Below are 19394 nucleotides of genomic sequence, written 5' to 3' on the forward strand. Positions count from 1 at the left end.
TGTGAATTATCAAAAATGTCTATTCATTTCCTAGGGCACATTGTTCATAGCAATGGCATAATGGCAGACCCGCAAAAATCAAGAGCCATTAGTGAATCCCCAATCCCTACTTCCATCCCGGCTAATCAACTATTCCTTGGCATGGTTAATCAGTTAGAAAAATTCCTGCCTAACCTAGCACAAGACAGCTAGTAAAGAAAGCCCAAGCATGGTGTTGGGGTGCACACCAGGCACAGGCATTTCACCAAATTAAGGCAATGCTGCTTTCACTAGACATCTTAGCTCATTATGACTCGTTACTACTGACCACAGTTGCGGCCAACACCTTGTCTACAGGCCTGAGGGCAGTCCTTTTCCAAGAACAACCAGATGGGTGTCATAGACTGGTTCATTTTGCATCTCGGGCATTGTCTGAAACTGAGAGGAGGTACCTGGTCAAAGAGAAAAAGACCCTTGCAGTCACATGGCCTTGTGAAAATTTCTCTGGTTATATCATTGGCTTAAAAGTCACCATAGAGACAGACCACAAACCCCTAGTTTCCTTACTTGACGAGAAATAACTTGCCAGAATTCCCCCGAGAATCCAGAAATTCCAGTTGCGATTAATACGCTTCACCTATGAAACAGTATATGTTCAGGGTAAGCTGCAAATGACAGTGGACAAATTATCCAGAACAACTATTGACCATCCTACACAACAGGATATGCACATCATTAATGAAATTGAATCATATTCTCAGTTAGTTGTAGTACAATTGCTGGCAAGCCCAAATAGGCTGCAAGAAATTTGTCACACCCGGAGGCAAGATGGGGAGTGCATCCACATTCTCCAATACTGCATGCAAGGTTGGCCACAGCAGCATCCCAGTGGAATAACGGTGAAAGCTTACTTTGAGCGAAGGAAGCACTTTACTATGATTGGTGATCTGTTGGGCATATGATGAGTGGCTTGTGACTCTGGTCTTATTCTGGCTAGAGATCCTGGAAGTAATACGCCAGGGCCTCCTAGGTATCATGAAATGCAGCGCTCAGACTCAGTCTTCTGTGTGGTGGCTGGGAATGTCAAAATCTATAGAAGAAATGATTTCTCAGTGCCAGATGTGTGCAGTGCGCAGGTCAGAACAAAGGGAACCCCTTATCTCAACTCAATGCCCATGATTGATTACTTCTCCAGGTGGATCTAGGTCAAACATCTATACACTATGACAATTGAGACAGTAATTTGGGCTTTAATGAAAATATTAACAACATATGGCATTTTGGACCAGGTTCTCTCCAATGAAGGTCTACAATTGCCATTGACTGCTTCACACACTTTGCAAATAAATGGGTTTGTACATCTCACAAGTTCCCCAAGATATCCCTAATCCAGTGGTGAAGCCAAAAGGGGTGATTGAACCATCAAAGCACTGTTAAAGAAGAACAAAGATTATCCACCTGCACTCTCAAATTAGAGGTCTGCTCCACTGCAACGTGATTTTTAAAAAAAAAATCATTCATGGGATATGGGAATCACCAGCTAGAACAGTATTTATTGCCTGTCCCTAATTGTGCTTAAGAAGACGGTGGTGTGCTGCCTTCTTGAACCACTGTAGTTTATATGGCGTAGGTACACCCGCCGTGCTGTTTAGGAGGGAGAATCAGGATTTTGACTCAGCAGCAGTGAAGGAACAGCAATATATTTCCAAGTCAGGATGGTGTGTGGCTTGGAGGGGAACTTCCAGGTGGTGGTGCTCCCATGCATCTGCTTCCTTTGTCCTTCTAGATGATAGCAGTCATGGGTTTGGAAGAGTGGCACCATCAGAACTGTTGATAGGCAGAAATCTCCCAATGCAGCTTCGCATGCTACCCATAAAATTACTTAAAGGGCTAGAAGTCCAGGATTATCAGTAAGTTCAAGAATGAATGTGGTTCTATCAAAAGCTATGGACTTACAACTGTAACTGGAAGTTCCTTGCTAGGAACCTACCCAGGTTGATGGAAGGAAAAAGTTATGGATACGGGACTAAGGGAAAATGGGGCATTGGCTTCGCCGGTGGATCGGGGATATCATGGAGAACTTGTGAGACACAAAAACCCATTTTTATTTGCCAAGTGTGTGAAGTAGACATTAGAATTGTGGATGTTTATTGGAGACAACCCAGTGCAGAGAGATAACAATCAACAGAGACCTTATTTAGTACATACTTCATAAGGTACTATATGTGGAAACTGGAGGAATCTTATTTCAACCCATCAAAGATGACAATCAGTCACAGATTTGGAAGAACTAGACGTTGTGTTAGAAAGTAATAAAGGGCCAGATACTGCAATTTCAATGAAGACCAGCCAAGTCAAATAACGAATTTCAAAGAGAGATTACTGACCTTCCAAGACTGACAAGAACACGATCAGGGAGAGTTGTGAAACCTCCTGACAGATTGGATCTGTGATGTCAGAGACTTGGGGGAAGATGGGGTAGTGTGTAAATATGAATGTAAAGAAAATGGTTGAACACTCGGGGGAGGGAGATGTATTATTAGGGTTTGTAAGGGTTAATATGTGCGACTGTGTAAATAACACCTCCCATAATGATGAGGCAAGAGAACACTGCCATTGTTTTTCCTCCCAAATTGGGTAACTTCATGTTTATCTGCGTTTTACTGCATCTGCTATTTGCCCACTCACTCAACTCGTCTAAGTCACCTTGAAACCTCTTAACATCCTCCTCACTACTCACATTCCTATCAAGTTTTGTGTTATCAGGAAACTTGGAGATATTAAATTTGGTTCCCTCAGCCAAACTATTGATATATCTTGTGAATAGCTGGGCCCCAAGCTCTGTATGCTGCGGTACCCGACTAGTCATTAATTACCCTTGAGAAGGTGGTGGCGAGCTGCCTTCTTGAACCACTGCAGCCCATGTGGTGTAGGTACACACAGTGTTGTTAGGAAGGGAGTTCCAGGATTTTGACCTAGCAACAGTGTAGGAACCACAATATAGATTTAAATCAGGATAGTGTGTGGCTTGGAGGGGAGCAGGTGGTGGTGTTCCCATGCATCTGCTGCCTTTATCCTTCTAGGTGGTAGAGGTCCTGATTTGCAAGGTGTTGTCAAAGAAGCCTTGGTGAGTTGCTGCAGTGCATCTCGTATACTGCAGACGTTGTGAGTCGCTGGTGGAGAGAGTGAATGTTTAACGTGGTGGATGGAGTGTCAAGCATGTGGGCTGCTTTGTCCTTATCCAATTCTCTTTTAAATGTAACTATTAAATCTAACTCCACTATCCTTTCATACTGTGCATTCCAGAACACTGCAACTCGTTTTATAAATAAATTTTCCTCTTATGTCACCTTTGGTTCTTTTGCAAATTACTTTAAATATGTGCCCTCTGGATGCCAATCGTTTTGCTACCGGAAAGAGTATCTCTTTATTAATAGTATCTCTAACAAAACCATTTCCTCTATTAAATATTTGCATGGCTTCTGTGCCATAATGAAAAGCCCAGCTTCTCCAGTCATTTCAAATAACTGAAGCCCCTAATCCCTAAGAGCCATTCTAGAAAATGACTTCTGAACTCTTCCCAATGGTGAAATGTATTTTTTACGATACAATTCACTTCTCCTGTCACTTTAAAAGTTTTGTGTAGATACACCAGTGTTCTATCTATTACTGCAAACCTTCTAAAATTGTATTGTTTGGGCCATATTAATACTCCTTATTCTTTCGACTAAAATGTATAATTTCACATTTTACTGCAGTTAATTTCATCTGCCATATGATTGTCCAATTTGACCCAACTATGTCTGTTCCCTTGAAGTCTATCAAGATCCTCCTCACTGTTCACTACACTTCCAACTTTTGTATATTCCACCTCCACGCCATTGCCTGATTCTGCTGCTGAAACCTGCACCCGCACCATTGTTACCTCTAGACTTGAAATTCCAATTTTCTCCCAGTCAGCTTCCCATCCTACACCTTCCATAAGCTTTACATCCGACATACACTTGAGGTCATCCAAAACTCTGCTGTCGGTATCCTGAATTTAAACCAAGCCCCATTCACCAGTCATCCCTGTGTTTGCTAATCTACATTGGCTGTAGATTATTTTGGAGATCATACATACTGTTATGGATAGCAAGTTGGTTACAAAACAGAGAATAGTGATTGGGTGTTAAGAGTGGCAAATGGACCATGGTTGTTTACATATATTTAAAAAACCAGACTTAGGAATAAGTTATATAAGTTAAAAAATTTTTGACGACATCAAATGGGTAAAACTGTTGGTGAAATCCTGATGTCTAATATGCATGCATATGTCAGTAAAGCAAGGGGTTCTTGAAAACATTTAGCAAGTTCTTCATTATCGAGAGATGAAATGTCTGTTGTGTACTTCCACCAGCAGTGAAATGGCTCCTGTGCACTCCTATGGCTATCTTAATGCATATTTTAACCTATTTATTTTAAACATGTTTATTTAATAAGTTATCAACTGCTTAAAATGAAAAACCCAGGGCTGTTAAGTCTTCATGGAATAATTCCTACAGACAATTTTAGACTGGAAATTTAAACCTGCCATTTCACTTTCAATCAGGAACAGTTTGCAGTTTGATACCAATGCCAGATCTGACATTTAGTTTCCAGCATTCACCATTGTTCTTCCTGATTCTAAACATAGGATTTTTTATTCATTCACGGGGTGTGGGCTTCGCTGGCTGGGTCAGCATTTATTGCCCATCCTTAGTTGCCCTTGAGAACATGGTGGTGAGCTGCCTGCTTGAACCACTGCAGTCCATATTGTGTAGGTAAACTCACAGTGCCGTCAGGAAGGGAGTTGCAGGATTTTGACACAGCAACAGTGAAGGAATACCGATACATTGCCAAGTCAGGGGGGGTGAGTTACTTGGAGGGGAACCTCCAGGTGGTGGTGTTCCCATCTATCTGTTGCCCTTGTCCTTCCAGGCGGTAATGGTCGTGGGTTTGAAAGGTGCTGTCAAAGGAGCTTTGGTGAATTCCTGTATTGCATCTTGTAGATGGTACACACTGCTGCTACTGTGCGTCAGTGGTGAAGGGAGTGAATGTTTCTGGATGTGGTGCCAATCAAGTGGGCTGCTTTGTCCTAGACAGTGTCCAGCTTCAGTGTTGTGGGAGCTGCATTCATCCAGGCAAGGAGGGAGTATTCTATCCCACTCCTGACTTGTGTCTTGTAGATGGTGGACAGGCTTTTGGGAGTAAGGAGGTGAGTTACTCATCACACGATTCCTAGCTTCTGACCTGTTCTTGTAGCCACAGTATTTATATGGCTAGTCCAGTTCAATTTCTGGTCAATGATAGCCCTCAGGATGTTGATAGTGGGGAATTCAATGATGGTAATGTCATTGAATGTCAAGGGGCGATGGTTGGATTCTCTCTTGTTGGAAAGTTCATTGCCTGACACTTGTGTGGTGCAAATGTTACTTGCCACTTGTCAGTCGAAGCCTGGATATTGTCCAGGTCTTGCTGCATTTGGACATGGACTGCTTCAGTATCTGAGGAGTCACAAATGGTGTTGAACATTGTGCAATTGTCAGCGAACATCCCCACTTCTGACCTTATGATGGAAGAATGTAATTGATGAAGCAGCTGATGGTGGTAGAGCCTAGGACACTACCGTGAGGAACACCTGCACTGATATCCTGGAGCTGAGATGGCTGACCTCCAACAAGCACAATCATCATCATTTGTGCTAGGTATGACTCCAACCAGCGGAGAGTTTTCCCCATGATTCCCATAGACTCCAGTTTTGCTAGGGCTTCTTGATGCCACACTCGGTCAAATATTACCTTGATGTCAAGGGTAATTACTCTCACTTCATCTCGGGGGTTCAGCTCTCTTGTCCAAGTTTGAACCAAGGTTGTAATGAGGTCAGGAGCTGAGTGGCCCTGGCAGAACCCAAACTGGGCATCAATGAGCAGGTTATTGCTAAGCGAGTGCTGCTTAATAGCACATTGATGACCCCTTCCATAGCTTTACTGATGATCGAGTAGACTGATGGGGCATTAATTAACTGGGCTGGATTTGTCCTTTTTTTTTGAGTACATAGCTGGGTAGATGCCAGTGTTGTAGCTGTACTGGAACAGCTTGGCTAGGGTCACCGCAGGTTCTGGAGCACAAGGCTTCAGTACTATTGCCGGAATATTATCAGAGCCCATAGCCTTTGCAGTATCTAGTGCCTTCAGCCATTTCTTGATGTCATGTGGAGTGAATTGAACTGGCTGAAGACTGGCATCTGTGATGCTGGGGAGGAGGCCGAGATGGATTATCCACTCGGTACTTATGGCAGAAGATTGTTGCGAATTCTTTAGCCTTATCTTTTGCACTGCTGTGCTGGGCTCTTCCATCATTGAGGATGGAGATATTTGTGGAAACTTCTTCTCCAGTGAGTTATTTAATTGTCCACCGCCAGTCATGACAGGATGTGGCAGGACTGCAGAGTTAAATCAGATCTGTTGGTTGTGGGATCGCTTAGCTCTATCACTTGCTGCTTATGCTATTTGGCACACAGGTAGTCCTGTGTTATAGTTTCACCAGGTTGACAGCTCATTTTTAAGTATGCCTATTGCTGCTCCTGGCGTGCCCTCCTGCACTATTCATTGAACCAGGGTTGATCTCCTGGCTTGATCGTAATGGTAGAGTGGGAGATATGCCGGGCCATGAGGTTACTGATTGGATTTGAGTGCAATTCTGCTGCTGCTGCTATCCCACAATGCCTCATAGATGCCCAATTTGAGTTGCTAGATCTATTCGAAATCTATCCCATTTAGCATGGTGGTAGTACCACATAACATGATGAAGGGTAAATTAAGGGTATCCTCAATGTGAAGGTGGGACTTTGTCTCCACAATGCCTGTGCGGTGGTCACTTCTACTGATACTTTCATGGACAGATACATCTGCGGCAGGCAGGTTGGTTAGGATGAGGTCAAGTATGTTTTTCCTTCTTGTTGGTACCCTCACCACCTGCCGCAGACCCAGTCTAGCAGCTATGTCATTTTGGACTTGGCCAGCTCAGTCAGTAGTGGTGCTACCCAGCCACTGTTGGTGATGGGCATTGAAGTCTCCCACCCAGAGTACATTCTGAGCCCTTGCCAGCCTCAGTGCTTCCTTGAAGTGGTTCAGCATGGAGGAGCACTGATTCATCAGCTAAGGGAGGGTGGTATGTGGAATTCAGTAGGAGGTTTCCTTGCCCATGTTTGACCTGATGCCATGAGACGTCATGGGGTCCGGAGTCAATGGTCAATGTTGAGGACTCCCAGGGCATCTCCCCCCTGATTGTATACCACAGTGCCACCACCCTGCCGGTGGGACAGGATATACCCAGGGATGGTGAAAATGGAGTGTGGGACATTATCTGTAAGGTATGAAACCGTGAGAATTACTATGTCAGGCTGTTGCTTGACTAGTCTGTGAGACAGCTCTCCCAATTATAGCACTAGCCCCCAGATGTTAGTAAGGAGGACTTTGCAGGGTCAACAGTGCTGCGATTGGCCTAGGTTGATGCCAGGTGGTCTTTCTGGCTTCATTCCTTCTTTGTGACTTTGTAGCGGTTTGTTACAACTGAGTGACTTGCTAAGCCATTCAGAGGGTATTTAAGAGTCAACTACGTTGCTGTGGGTCTGGAATTACATGTAGGCCAAAGGACATTAGTGAACCAGATTGTTTTTACAACAATCGACAATGTTTTCATGGTCATCATTAGACTTTTAAATCCAGATTTTTTATTGAATCAAATTCCACCATCTGCCATGGCGGGATTCGAACCCAGGTCCCCAGAGAATTACCCTGAGTCTCTGGATTACTAGTCCAGCGACAATACTGGAGCCTTCTGTTCTGTGCTTGGAAGTCTGAACAGCAATAACTTATATACATGCTTTTGGAACATAAGAACAAAAGAGGAGGAGGCTATTTGGCTCGTCAAACCTGCTCCACCATTCAATTAGATCATGACTGATCTTCTATCTCAACACCACTTTCCTGTGCTATCCCCATATACCTTGATGTCATTAGTATTTAGAAATCTATCGATTTTTGTATTGAATGTGCTCAATGATTGAGCTTCCACAGCCTGCTGGAGTAGAGAATTCCAAAGATTCACCATCTTCTGAGTAAAGAAATTCCCCCTCATCTCAGTCCTAAATGGCCTTGGCTTATTCTGAGACTGTGCTGTACTCACCAGCCAGGGGAAACATCCTATCTACAGCTATCTTGTGACACCCTGTAAGAATTTTGTAAGTTTCAAAGAGATCACCTCTCATTCTTTGAAACTCTAGAGAATACAGGCCCAGTTTCTTCAGCCTTTCCTCGTAAAACAATCCTGCCATCCCAGGCATTAGTCTGGTGAACCTCTGTTGCACTCCTTCCATGGCAGTATATCCTTCCTTAGATAAGGAGGCCAAAATTGTACACAATACTCCAGGTGCGGTCTCATCAAGGCTCTATACAATTTCAGCAAGGCATCATTACTCCTGTACTCGAATCCTGCTATAAAGGCCAACATACCATTTGCCTTCCTAATTGCTTGCTGCACCTGTATGCTAATTTTTAGTGACTCATGAACAAGAACACCCAGGGCCCTTTGGACATCAACACTTCCCAAAATCTCAGCATTTAGGAAATACTCTGCCTTTCTATTTATTCTACTAAAGTGGATAACTTTACACTTCACATTGTATTTCATCTGTCATGTTCTTGCCCATTCACGTAGCCTGTCCAAGTCCCTGGAAGCTTCCTTGCATCCTCCTCACAACTTAGATTCTCAAATGGTTTTGTGTCATCAGCAAATATAGAAATATTATATTTGGTCCCCACATCCAGATCATTTATAAAGATTGTGAATAGCTGTGGCCCCAGCATTGATCCTTGTGGTACCCCATTAGTAACAACCCGCCATCCTGAGAATTACACATTTATTCCTGCTCTCTGCTTTCTGTCTGTGAACCAATTCTCAACCATATTAATATATTAGTCCCAATCCCACATGCTCTAAATTTGTTTACTAATCATTTTTATGGGATCTTACCAAAAGCCTTCTGAAAATCCAAATACACCACATCCATTGGTTCTCCTTCATCTATGCTACAGGTAAAATCCTCAAAAAACTCCAACAGGTTTGTCAAATGTGATTTCATTTTCATAAATGCATGCTGACTCCATCCAATCATATCATTATTTTCCAAGAATCTAGTTATCATATCCTTGATCATAGATTCAAGCATTTTCCCTACCACTGATGTCAAACTAACAGGTCTGTAGTTCTCCGCATTGTTTCTCCCTCCCTTCTTAACTACTGAGGTTACATTTGCTACTTTACAGTCTGCAGGACTCTTTCCAGAACATAGAATTTTGAAAGTTAACAACCAATGCATCTGCCATCTCTATGAGCACCTCCTTCAATACTCTGGGATGTAGCTCATCAGGGGATTTATCAACCTTCATTCCAATTAATTTTTCAAGTACTACCTCTTTATTTTTACTAATTTATTTCACCCTTCCTCATTTCCACAAGCCCCTTGGTTCCCTAGTATTTCTGGGAGATTCTCTGTATCTTCCTCCATGAGTAATTGTTTAGTTACTCTGCCATTTCCCTATCCTCCTTCATAAATTCACCTGTCTCTGACTGTAATGGACCTACATTTGTCTTTGCTAATCTTTTCCTTTTCACATACTTAAAGATCTGACAGCCTGCCTTTTTGTTTCTTGCTGGCTTGCATTCATACTCTCATTTCCCTTTTTGTCAGTTTCTTGGTCCTACTTTACAAGATTCTAAACTGTGCCCAATCCTCATGCTTACCACCTTTTCTGGCAACATTGTAAGCCACTTCCTTTGATCTAATGCAATCTTAAACTTATTTTATTAGGTTGATTCACCTTTCCTGTTGGTTTTTTGTGTCTTAGAGGAATGTCTTACTTTAATGTATTAAAATGTTGAACCATCAAACAGAGTGGTGTGGCACATTTCTTACACCCCTCAAGATTAACCCACATGAGGTTAACCTGGACACAGTCTTCCAGGAATGCTGAGAGGGATGAATGACACTTTGTCTTATTTGTCTCCTTTCACTGACAGCAGTGTCCAGGTTAACATTCTGTTCTTGCTGTCTGAACCTCTCCCCAGACTGTCCCTTCTGAGCTCCAGCCAGGTAATGCTAAACTCTCAGGTGAGAAAGGCAAGAATCTGCAACAATATGTTTAAAACAAAGCTTATCAATTTGATATAGAGCTTTTATATTTAACTTCCCACCAGTGACATGGGCGAATTACATCAGTGAAAAGAAACCCCCAACTGTCTGCATGAACATGGTTTAGTCCTCGATTTGATTAAGAGAAATGGTAACAGCAGAATCCATTGCTTGCATTCACTTGTGAACTCGCTGGTGTCTCAGTACATTGGATAACTGAGTGAATCCTTTGCCACACTCAGTACAGATGAACGGCCGCTCCCCTGTGTGAACTCGCTGGTGTGTCAACAGATCCTTCTTGCTTTTAAATCTCTTCTCGCAATCAGAACATTGAAAGGGTCTTTTATCAGTGTGGACAAGTAGGTGTTCATTGAGGTGCGATGACTGAATGAATCCCTTCCCACACACGGAGCAGGAGAATGGTCTCTCACCAGTGTGAACTCGCTGGTGTGTCAGCAGGTTGGATGAATCAGTGAATCCCTGCCCACACACGGAGCAGGTGAAGGGCCTCATCCCAGTGTGAGTGCATTGGTGTTTCAGAAGATCATGTGAGCTTTTAAAACTCTTCTCACAGTCAGAACATTGAAATGGTCTCTTATCAGTGTGAACTTGCTGATGCCTCAGCAGATGCGATGACTGAATGAATCCATTCCCACACACAGAGCAGGTGAATGGTCTCTCCCCAGTGTGAACTCGCTGGTGTGTCAGCAGGTGAGATGAACGTGTGAATCCCTTCCCACACTCAGTACAGGTGAATGGCCGCTCCCCAGTATGAGCTCTCTGGTGTGTTAACAGATGGGATGAACGGGTGAATCCCTTCCCACACACACAACAGGTAAATGGTCTCTCCCCAGTGTGAACTCGCTGATGCGTCAGCAAGCTGGACAATTGCCTGAACTTCTTACCACATTGAGAGCAGCTGAATGGTTTATAACCAGTGTGAATATGCTGGTGCTCCCTCAGTGCATGTGGGCGTTTGAAGTTCTTGTTGCACACGGAGCACTTAAACTCTGCCTCATCAGTGTGAACTCGCTGGTGTCTCAGCAGAACAGAGAAAAGAGTGAATTCCTTTCCACACACAGAGCAGGTGAATGACTTCTCCCTGTTATGGATCACCTTATGTGTCAGCAGGGAAGACAAATTAGTGAATCCCTTCCCACACACAGAGCAAGTGAATGGCCTCTCTCCAGTATGAATACGTTGATGGATTTCCAGCTCTGATGGATAGTTGAATCCTTTCCCACAGTCCTGACATTTCCATGGCTTCTTCCCCGTGTGACTGCGTTTGTGTCTTGAGAGGCCAGATGAATGCCTAAAGCCTCGTCCACACAAAGAACACATGAACGGTTTCTCTCCACTCTGAATGGTGCCTTTTCCTTCCATATTCAAAGTCTGGTGATATTCAGGTCTTTATGAATTGAGTGACTGTCAGATCTTGATGTGATGTCTGGCTTCCCTTTCCTGTGTTCAAATTCTCCCCTTCTAACGCTCTGAAAAATGAATTTAAAACAAGAAACGTGAGAAAGAATACACAAAAACACAATGGCAGGTTGTGGTACTGAGCTTAAAAGGTCTGGTCATTTGTGGGGCTGGCAACAGTCAAAATTGACCCTGGAAGCCGCCAGATTGCAGTAAAGCCCCAACTGGTTTACTAATGTCCTTCAGGGAAGTGAATCTCAGCCTCTTCATGAGGAGAGAGAGAACAAAGATGAATGTTATACATCTGCATCACAACCAGAACATTGACACAATCCCCAAAATGTCCGGAAACTGGATGGACAAGGGCAGGAAGTGCATAAAAACACGTCTAACTTTCCCTCCAAGTCATACGCCATCCAGCCTTGGGTGTATTATCACTGCTCCTTCATTCTGGATGAAAATCCTCAGGATTTTACCTACAGGCATTGTGGGATCACCTTCACCATATGGCAGTTTTGGAAGAATGTAATCACATTCTCAGAAGACAACTGGAGATGAGCTAAATATAAGATGGCCTTGCAACTGATGCACAAGCCACAAAAATTAAATGCCTCTTCAAAAATTCTTGATTTTAAAACAATGCTCCATTACATAAGGGAAGTGTCTATTTTGCAAACAAATAAAATAACATATGAATTTGCAACTGGAGTAGGCCATTCGGCCCCTTGAACCTGTTCTGTCATTTGAAAATATCATGGCTGACACGACTGTAGTCTCTACTTTCCTGTCTACCCCCTATACCCTTTGACTTCCTTGTCAGTCAAGAATCTATTTAGATCGGCTTTAAAAATATTTATTTTTAAAAATAAAAATATTTAATGACCCGATTTTCGCTGCTGTCTGGAGAAGAGAGTTTCACAGATTAATGACACTCAAGAGAAAAAAAAATCTCATCTCCATCTAAAATGGGTGATGCCTTAATTTTAAACGTGTCCCCTAGTTCTGGTCTCTCCTACAAGTGGAAGCATCATCTCAGCATCCACCTTGTCAAGTCCCCTTGGGATCCTACATGTTTCAAGATCACCTCTCATTCTTCTAAACTCCAAAGGATACAGGCCAAAACTTTCCTCATAGGGTAATACCCCTTACCCCAGGTATCAGTCAAGTGTACCTTCTGTTCACTGCTTCTAATGTAATTATATCCTTTCTTAAATATGGAGAGTAGAACTGTGCACAGTGGAAGGCAGTGCCGGAGTGGTAATGTTGCCAGACTGGAGAGGCCCGTGGAAATGCACTGGGGACATGGTTTTGAATTTACATTCAGTTAAAAAATCTGGAAGAAATAAAAAAGCTAGTCTTGGTAATATGACCATGAAACCATTGTAATAAAAACCCATCTGGTTCCCAAGTATCCTTTAGGGAAGGAAATCTGCTGTCCTTACCTGGCTGGCCTACATGTGACTTCAGACCAGCACCAACGTGGTTGACTCTTACATGTCCCCTGAAATGGCCTAGCAAGTCACTAGGTTGTGTGAAAACCATTGGAAAGTCTACAAAAAGGAATGAAACTGGACAGACCACCAAACATCACCCCAGGCGCCGGAAACGACAACAGCAAACCCAGCCCAGCCGACCCTGCAAAGTCCTCCTTTCTAACATGGGGGCACTTGTACCAAAATTGGAAGAGCTGTCTCATAGACTAGTCAAGCAACAGTGTGACATTATACTCACAGAATCAAACTTATAGACAACATCCCATACACCACCATTACCATTGCTGGCTACGTCCTGTCACACCGAAAGGACAGACTGACTGGAGCTGGTGGCACAGTGGAATACTTCTGGGAGGGAGTTGCCCTTGGAGCTTTCAACATCGACTCTGGTCTCATAGCATCAGGCCAAACATGGGCATGGAAACTTGCTGCTGGTTACCATGTACCAACTCCCCCTCAGCTGATGAATCAGTACTCCACAACATTGGAGGATGACACCATTACTGACTGAGCTGGTTGAGTCCTAAAGGACATAGCTCTTAGACTGGGTCCGCGACAGGTGGTGAGGGAACCAACAAGAGGGAAAAACCTATTTGACCTTGTCCTCACCAATCTACCTGTTGCAGATGCGTCCGTCCATGACAGTACAGGTAGGTGTGACCACCACACAGTCCTTATAGAGACGAAGCCCCGGCTTCACATTGAAGGCAGCCTCTATCATGTTGTGTGGCACTACCACTGTGCTAAATGGGATAGATTTCGAACAGGTCTAGCAACTCAAAACTGGGCATCCTTGAGGCGCTGTGTGCCATCAGCAGCAGCAGAATCGTATACAACCAAAATCTGTAACCTCTTGGCCCGGCATATCCACCACTGCACCATAACCATCAAGCTGGGGGGTTAACCCTGGCTCACTGAAGAGCACAGGAGGGCATGCCAGGAGCCAGGCTAGACATACCTAAAAATGAGGTGTCAACCTAGTGAAGCTACAACACAGGATTACTTGCATGCCAAACAGCAAAAGCAGCAAGTGATGGACAGAGCTGAGCGATCCCACAATCAACAAATCAATCTAAGCTCTGCAGTCCTGCCCCATCCAGTCATGAATGGTGGTAAACAATTAAACAACTAATAGGAGGAGGGGGCTCCAAAAATATCCCATCCTCAATGATAGGGGAGTCCAGTGCAAAAGACAAGGCTGAAACATTTGCGAAAATCTTCAGCCAGAAGTGCCGAGTGGATGATCCACCTCTGCCTCCGCCTGAGGTCCCCAGCATCACAGATGCCGGTCATCAGCCTGTTTGATTCAGTCCATGTGATTTTGAGAAACGGCTGATGGCGCAGGATACTGCAAAGGTTATGTGCCTTACAGAATTACAGGAATAGTTCTGAAGACTTGCACTTCAGAACTAGCTGCATCCTTAACTAAGCTGTTCCATGCAGCTGCAATGCCAGCATCCACCTAACAATATTGAAAACTTCCCAGATATGGCCTATCCACATACAAAAAAAAATACAACCCAGCCAATTACTGCTGGGTTGTGCAGGGGGACATGCCAGGAGCCAGGCTAGGCATATCTAAAAATGAGATGTCAACCTAGTGAATCTACAACACATGATTACTTGAGTGCCAAACAGCAAAAGCAGCATGTGATAGACAGAGCCGGGTGATCCCACAATCAACAAATCAATCTAAGCTCTGCAGTCTTGCCCCATCCAGTCATGAATGTTGGTGGACAATTAAACAACTAACAGGAGGAGGGGGCTCCACAACTATCCCATCCTCAATGATGGGGGAGTCCAGTGCAAAAGACAAGGCTGAAATATTTGCAAAAATCTTCAGCCAGAAGTGCCGAATGGATGATCCACCTCTGCTTCTGCCTGAGGTCCCCAGCAGCACAGATGCCAATCATGGCAGCAGATGCACAATTTGGCGGCAGCAGTTCCTTGGAATCGAGGGTGACATCCATCAGGCTTGGTGAGACTTCAGATGACTGAGGAGCTCAATTCTGGATCCACATGTTCTTCAGCCCCATCAGTCTATCCTCAATCATTAGTAAACAGGTGGAAAGCGTTATTGACAGTGTCATCAAACAACACTTGCTTAGCAATAACCTGCTCTCTGACGCTCAGCTTGGGTTCTGCCAGAGCCACTCAGCTCCTGACCTCGTTACAGTCTTAGTTCAAACATAGATAAAAGAGCTGAACTCGTGAGGTGGGAGTGAATGCCCTTGACATCAAGTCCACATTTGACTGAAAGTGGCATCAAGGAGCCCTAGAAAAACTGGAGTCAATGGGGGTCGGGGGAATGGAGATCAATTCTCCATTGGTTGGAGTCATAGCTAGCACAATGGAAAATGATTGTGGTTGATGGAGGTCAAGGATCTCAGTCCGTGGACATCACTGTAGGAATTCCTCAGGGTATTGACCTAGACCCAAACATCTTCAGCTGCTTCATCAATGACCTCCCTTCTATCATAAGGTCAGAAGTGGGGATGTTCGCTGATGATTGCACAATGTTCATCACCATTCACAAAGCCTCAGGAGACTGAAGCAGGCCCATATGGAGCAGGCCCACATGGAGCAAATCCTGGACGACATTCAGGCTTGGGCTGGTAAGTGGCAAGTACGACTCACACCACAGAAGTGCCAGGTATTGGCTATCTCCAACAAGAGAGAATCCAACCATCTCCCTTTGACATTCAATGGCATTACCATCGCTGAACCCTCCCCACTATCAACATCCTGGGGGGGTGGTTACCATTGATCAGAAACCGAACTGGGCCAACCATATAAATACTGTGGCTACAAGACCAGGTCCGAGGCTGGGAAATCTGCAGAGAGTAGCTCAATTCCTGATTCCCTTTAGCCTGTCCACCGTGTACAAGACATAAATAATGAGGGGGATGGAATAATTTCCACTTGCTTGGATGAGTGCAGCTCCAACAACACTCAAGAAGCTCAACACTATCCAGGAAAAAGCAACCCGCTTGATTGGCAACCCATCATCACCTTCAACATCCACTCCCTCCACCACCGATTCAGGGACAACAGTGTGTACCATCTACAAGATGCACTGCAGCAACTCACCAAGGCTCCTTGAACAGCACCTTCCACATCTGCAACCACCTAGAAGGACAAGGGCAGCAGATGCTTGAGAATACCACCACCTGCAAGTTCCCCTCCAAGCCACACACCATTCTGATTGGAACTATACTGCCATTCCTCCATTGTCACTGGTTCAGAATCCTGGAACTCCCAACCAGCAGCAGTGTGCGTGTACCTGCATTACATGGCCTGCAGCAGTTTAAGAAGGTAGCTCTCCACCACCGTCTCGAGGACACTTAGGGATGGGTAATAAATGCTGGACTAGCTAGCAATGTCCACATCCCGTTGAAGAATTAAAAAAAATGTGGTCTCACTCACACCCTGTACCACTGTAGCAAAACTTTCCTACTTTTATGTTCTATTCCTCTTGCAATAAACAACCCATTTTCCTACCTAATTCCTGAACGAAGTTCCCTAAAAATTAACGGAAATGTTGAAAATAGTCTCCAGGTCAGACAGCATATGTGGAGAGAGAAATATTTAAGGTCGCTGCCCTTCCATCAGCCTGCAATCAAATATTTACCACATACATAAACAAATGGCGAACAAAGTTCCCACAATTCCCTGCGCCCCAGAAATCCTTTTGCCACTGCGCTCATTTCCCCCAGACACAGAATACGCATGCTCCCCAGAGCCAGCCGCGGGGTATTCTGGGTGGCTCCTTTGTTTCCAGAAGGACTAGGCGGAAACGCGAGAAGAAAGCTAGAAACGGCGGGTAGGATAAGTAGGACAGTACACCATCGGTTTATTGGTGCCCTTAGGGCCCTAGCCGCACGTCCACCCGAACCGGCTGCTCTGATTAAGGGCTAAAATTCGCATTCGGTACTCCTGAGGTCGCACTCACCCTTGCTCATCTTCCTGGTGCCGTATCACGCATGCTCAGCCAGGCCGACCCTCTCCCGGGGCGTGGCTTCCCACGCCTGCGCGTTACGGCCCGTTTGGTGGAGAAAGGTCATATTTTGTCGCGCCGCGTATTCTGGGAAGATCATGCTCCATTCATATACTGTAATAAGGCTAAGCTGACGGAAGCCAAGTTCATGCGCCGTATTCATGAAATAAAAAGAAAGATCTATTCCGCACTGAATTCGTCTAAATTAAGCATATTAATGCAAGGAGTCTGACGAATAAGGCAGATGAGTTGAGGGCACAAATTAACACATGGAAGTACAATGTCATTGCTGCCACAGAGACATGGCTGAGAGAGGGGCAGGATTGGAAGCTCAATATTCCAGGATATAGGGTCCTCAGGCGAGACAGGGAAGGAGGTAAAAGAGGATGGGGTATCAATATTGATCAAGGAATCGATTACAGCAGTAAGGAGGGATGACATCTTAGAAGGCTCCTCAAATGAAGCTTTGAAGATCTTAAAATCAAAAAGGAACAATCACATTCCTGTGAGTGTACTATAGGCCTCCAAACAGTCAGAGAGAAATAGGAAAGCAGATTTGTAGGCAAATTTCAGAGAAGTGGAAAAATAACAGGGTAGTAATAGTGGGGGATTTCAACTTCCCCAACATTAACTGTGTTAGTCATAGTGTGATAGGTTTAGAGGGAGTGGAATTCTTAAAATGCATCCAGGAGAGCTTTTTAAGCCAGGACAAAGAAGGTCCTAAAAGAGAGGGGGGCGGTCCAGGACTTAATTTTAGGGACTGAAGCCGGGCAAGTGGTAGAGGTATCAGTGGGGGAGCATTTTGCAGGTAGTGATCATGACTCCATAAGATTCAAGGAATCCTTTTATGGAAAAGGACAAGGATGGGCCAGAAATCAGAGTTCTAAATTGGGGGAAGGCCGATTTTAATAAGATCATGTATGATTTGGCCAGAGTGGACTGGGAGCAGCTGCTTTTCGGTAATCTGCTTCAGAGCAGTAGGACTCATTCAAGAAGGAAACAGGGAGAGTACAAGGCCAATATATTCCAGAAAAAATAAAGGGTGGGACCAACATATCCAGGGAACTCTGGATGTTGAGGGGTATACAGGATTGGAAAAAAAGAAAAAAAGGAGGCTTGTGGTGGATACTGAGGGCTCAAAACCGCGGAAGCCCTAGAAGAGAATAGAATGTGTAGTGGGGAACAGAAAAAGGAAATTAGGAGTGTAAAAATGGGGTATGAAAATGCATTGGCAGGTAAAATAAAGAAAATCCAAAGTTATTTTGCAAGAACCTTAAGAGTAAGAGGACAACTAGGGCAACAGTAGGGCCCATTAAGGACCATAGTGGTAATTTGTGTGTGGAGCCGGAAGGCGTAGGTGTGGTTCTAAATGAATACTTTGTGTCGGTGTTCACAAGTGAGAGGGACGACTTGGATATGGAAATCAGGCAGGAGGACTGTGATATAATGAAGGAAATTAGCATAGAATAGGAGGAGGTTTTAAGTGGTCTGGCAGGCTTAAAAGTAGATAAATCCCCAGGCCCGGATGAAATGTATCCCAAGCTGTTGAGTGAGGCAAGGATGGAGACAGCAGGGGCGCTGGCAATAATTTTCAATACCTCTCTGGCCACAGGAGAGGTGCCAGAGGGCTGGAGGACAGCCAATGTGGTACCGTTATTCAAGAAGGGAGGAAGGGATAAACCAGGGAACTACAGGTCAGTCAGTCCGACCTCAGTGGTGGGGAAACTATTGGAAGCAATTCTGAGGGGCAGAATTAATCTGCACTTGGAGAGGCAGGGATTACTCAAGGACAGTCAGCATGCTTCTGTTCAGGGGAGGTCATGTCTGACCAATTTGATTGAATTTTTCGAAGAAGTGACCAGCTGTGTAGATGAGGGCAATGCATTTGACTTAGTTTACTTGGACTTCAGCAAGGCCTTTGATAAGGCCCCACAGGGGAGACTGATAACAAAGGTAAGAGCCCATGCGACCCAAGGAAATTTGGCAAATTGGATCCAGAATTGGCTGAGTGGCAGGAAGCAGAGGGTGATGGTCGAGGGATGTTTTTGTGACTGGGTGCCTCTGTCCAGTGGGGTTCCATGGGGATCGGCGTTGGATCCCCTGCTGTTTGTGGTATATGTAAACGATTTAGACTTGAATGTAGGAGGGTTGATCAGCAAGTTTGTGGACGGCATGAAAATTAGTGGGGTGGTAAGTAGTGAGGAGGATAGCCTTAGATCACAGGAGGATATAGATGGGCTGGTCAGATGGGCTGATCAGTGGCAAATGGAAATTAATCCGGATAAGTGTGGGG

The 19394-nt window shown here is 44.5% G+C and overlaps 1 protein-coding gene across 1 annotated transcript; it reads right to left on the minus strand.

Moving 5' to 3' along the window:
- Positions 1-9767: 9767 nt before the first annotated feature.
- Positions 9768-17101, minus strand: LOC144695805 (uncharacterized). Its single transcript, XM_078566793.1, has 2 exons — positions 17057-17101; positions 9768-11682 (listed from the first exon to the last, which is right to left on the minus strand). Exon 2 carries the CDS (start codon positions 11573-11575, stop codon positions 10370-10372), a length of 1206 nt encoding a protein of 401 aa, XP_078422919.1. The 5' UTR covers positions 11576-11682; positions 17057-17101; the 3' UTR covers positions 9768-10369.
- Between the last annotated feature and the right edge of the window lie 2293 nt (positions 17102-19394).

This window comes from Cetorhinus maximus, chromosome 21, assembly GCF_964194155.1.
Source record: "Cetorhinus maximus chromosome 21, sCetMax3.hap1.1, whole genome shotgun sequence".
In the NCBI taxonomy this organism is placed as follows: Eukaryota; Metazoa; Chordata; class Chondrichthyes; order Lamniformes; family Cetorhinidae; genus Cetorhinus; species Cetorhinus maximus.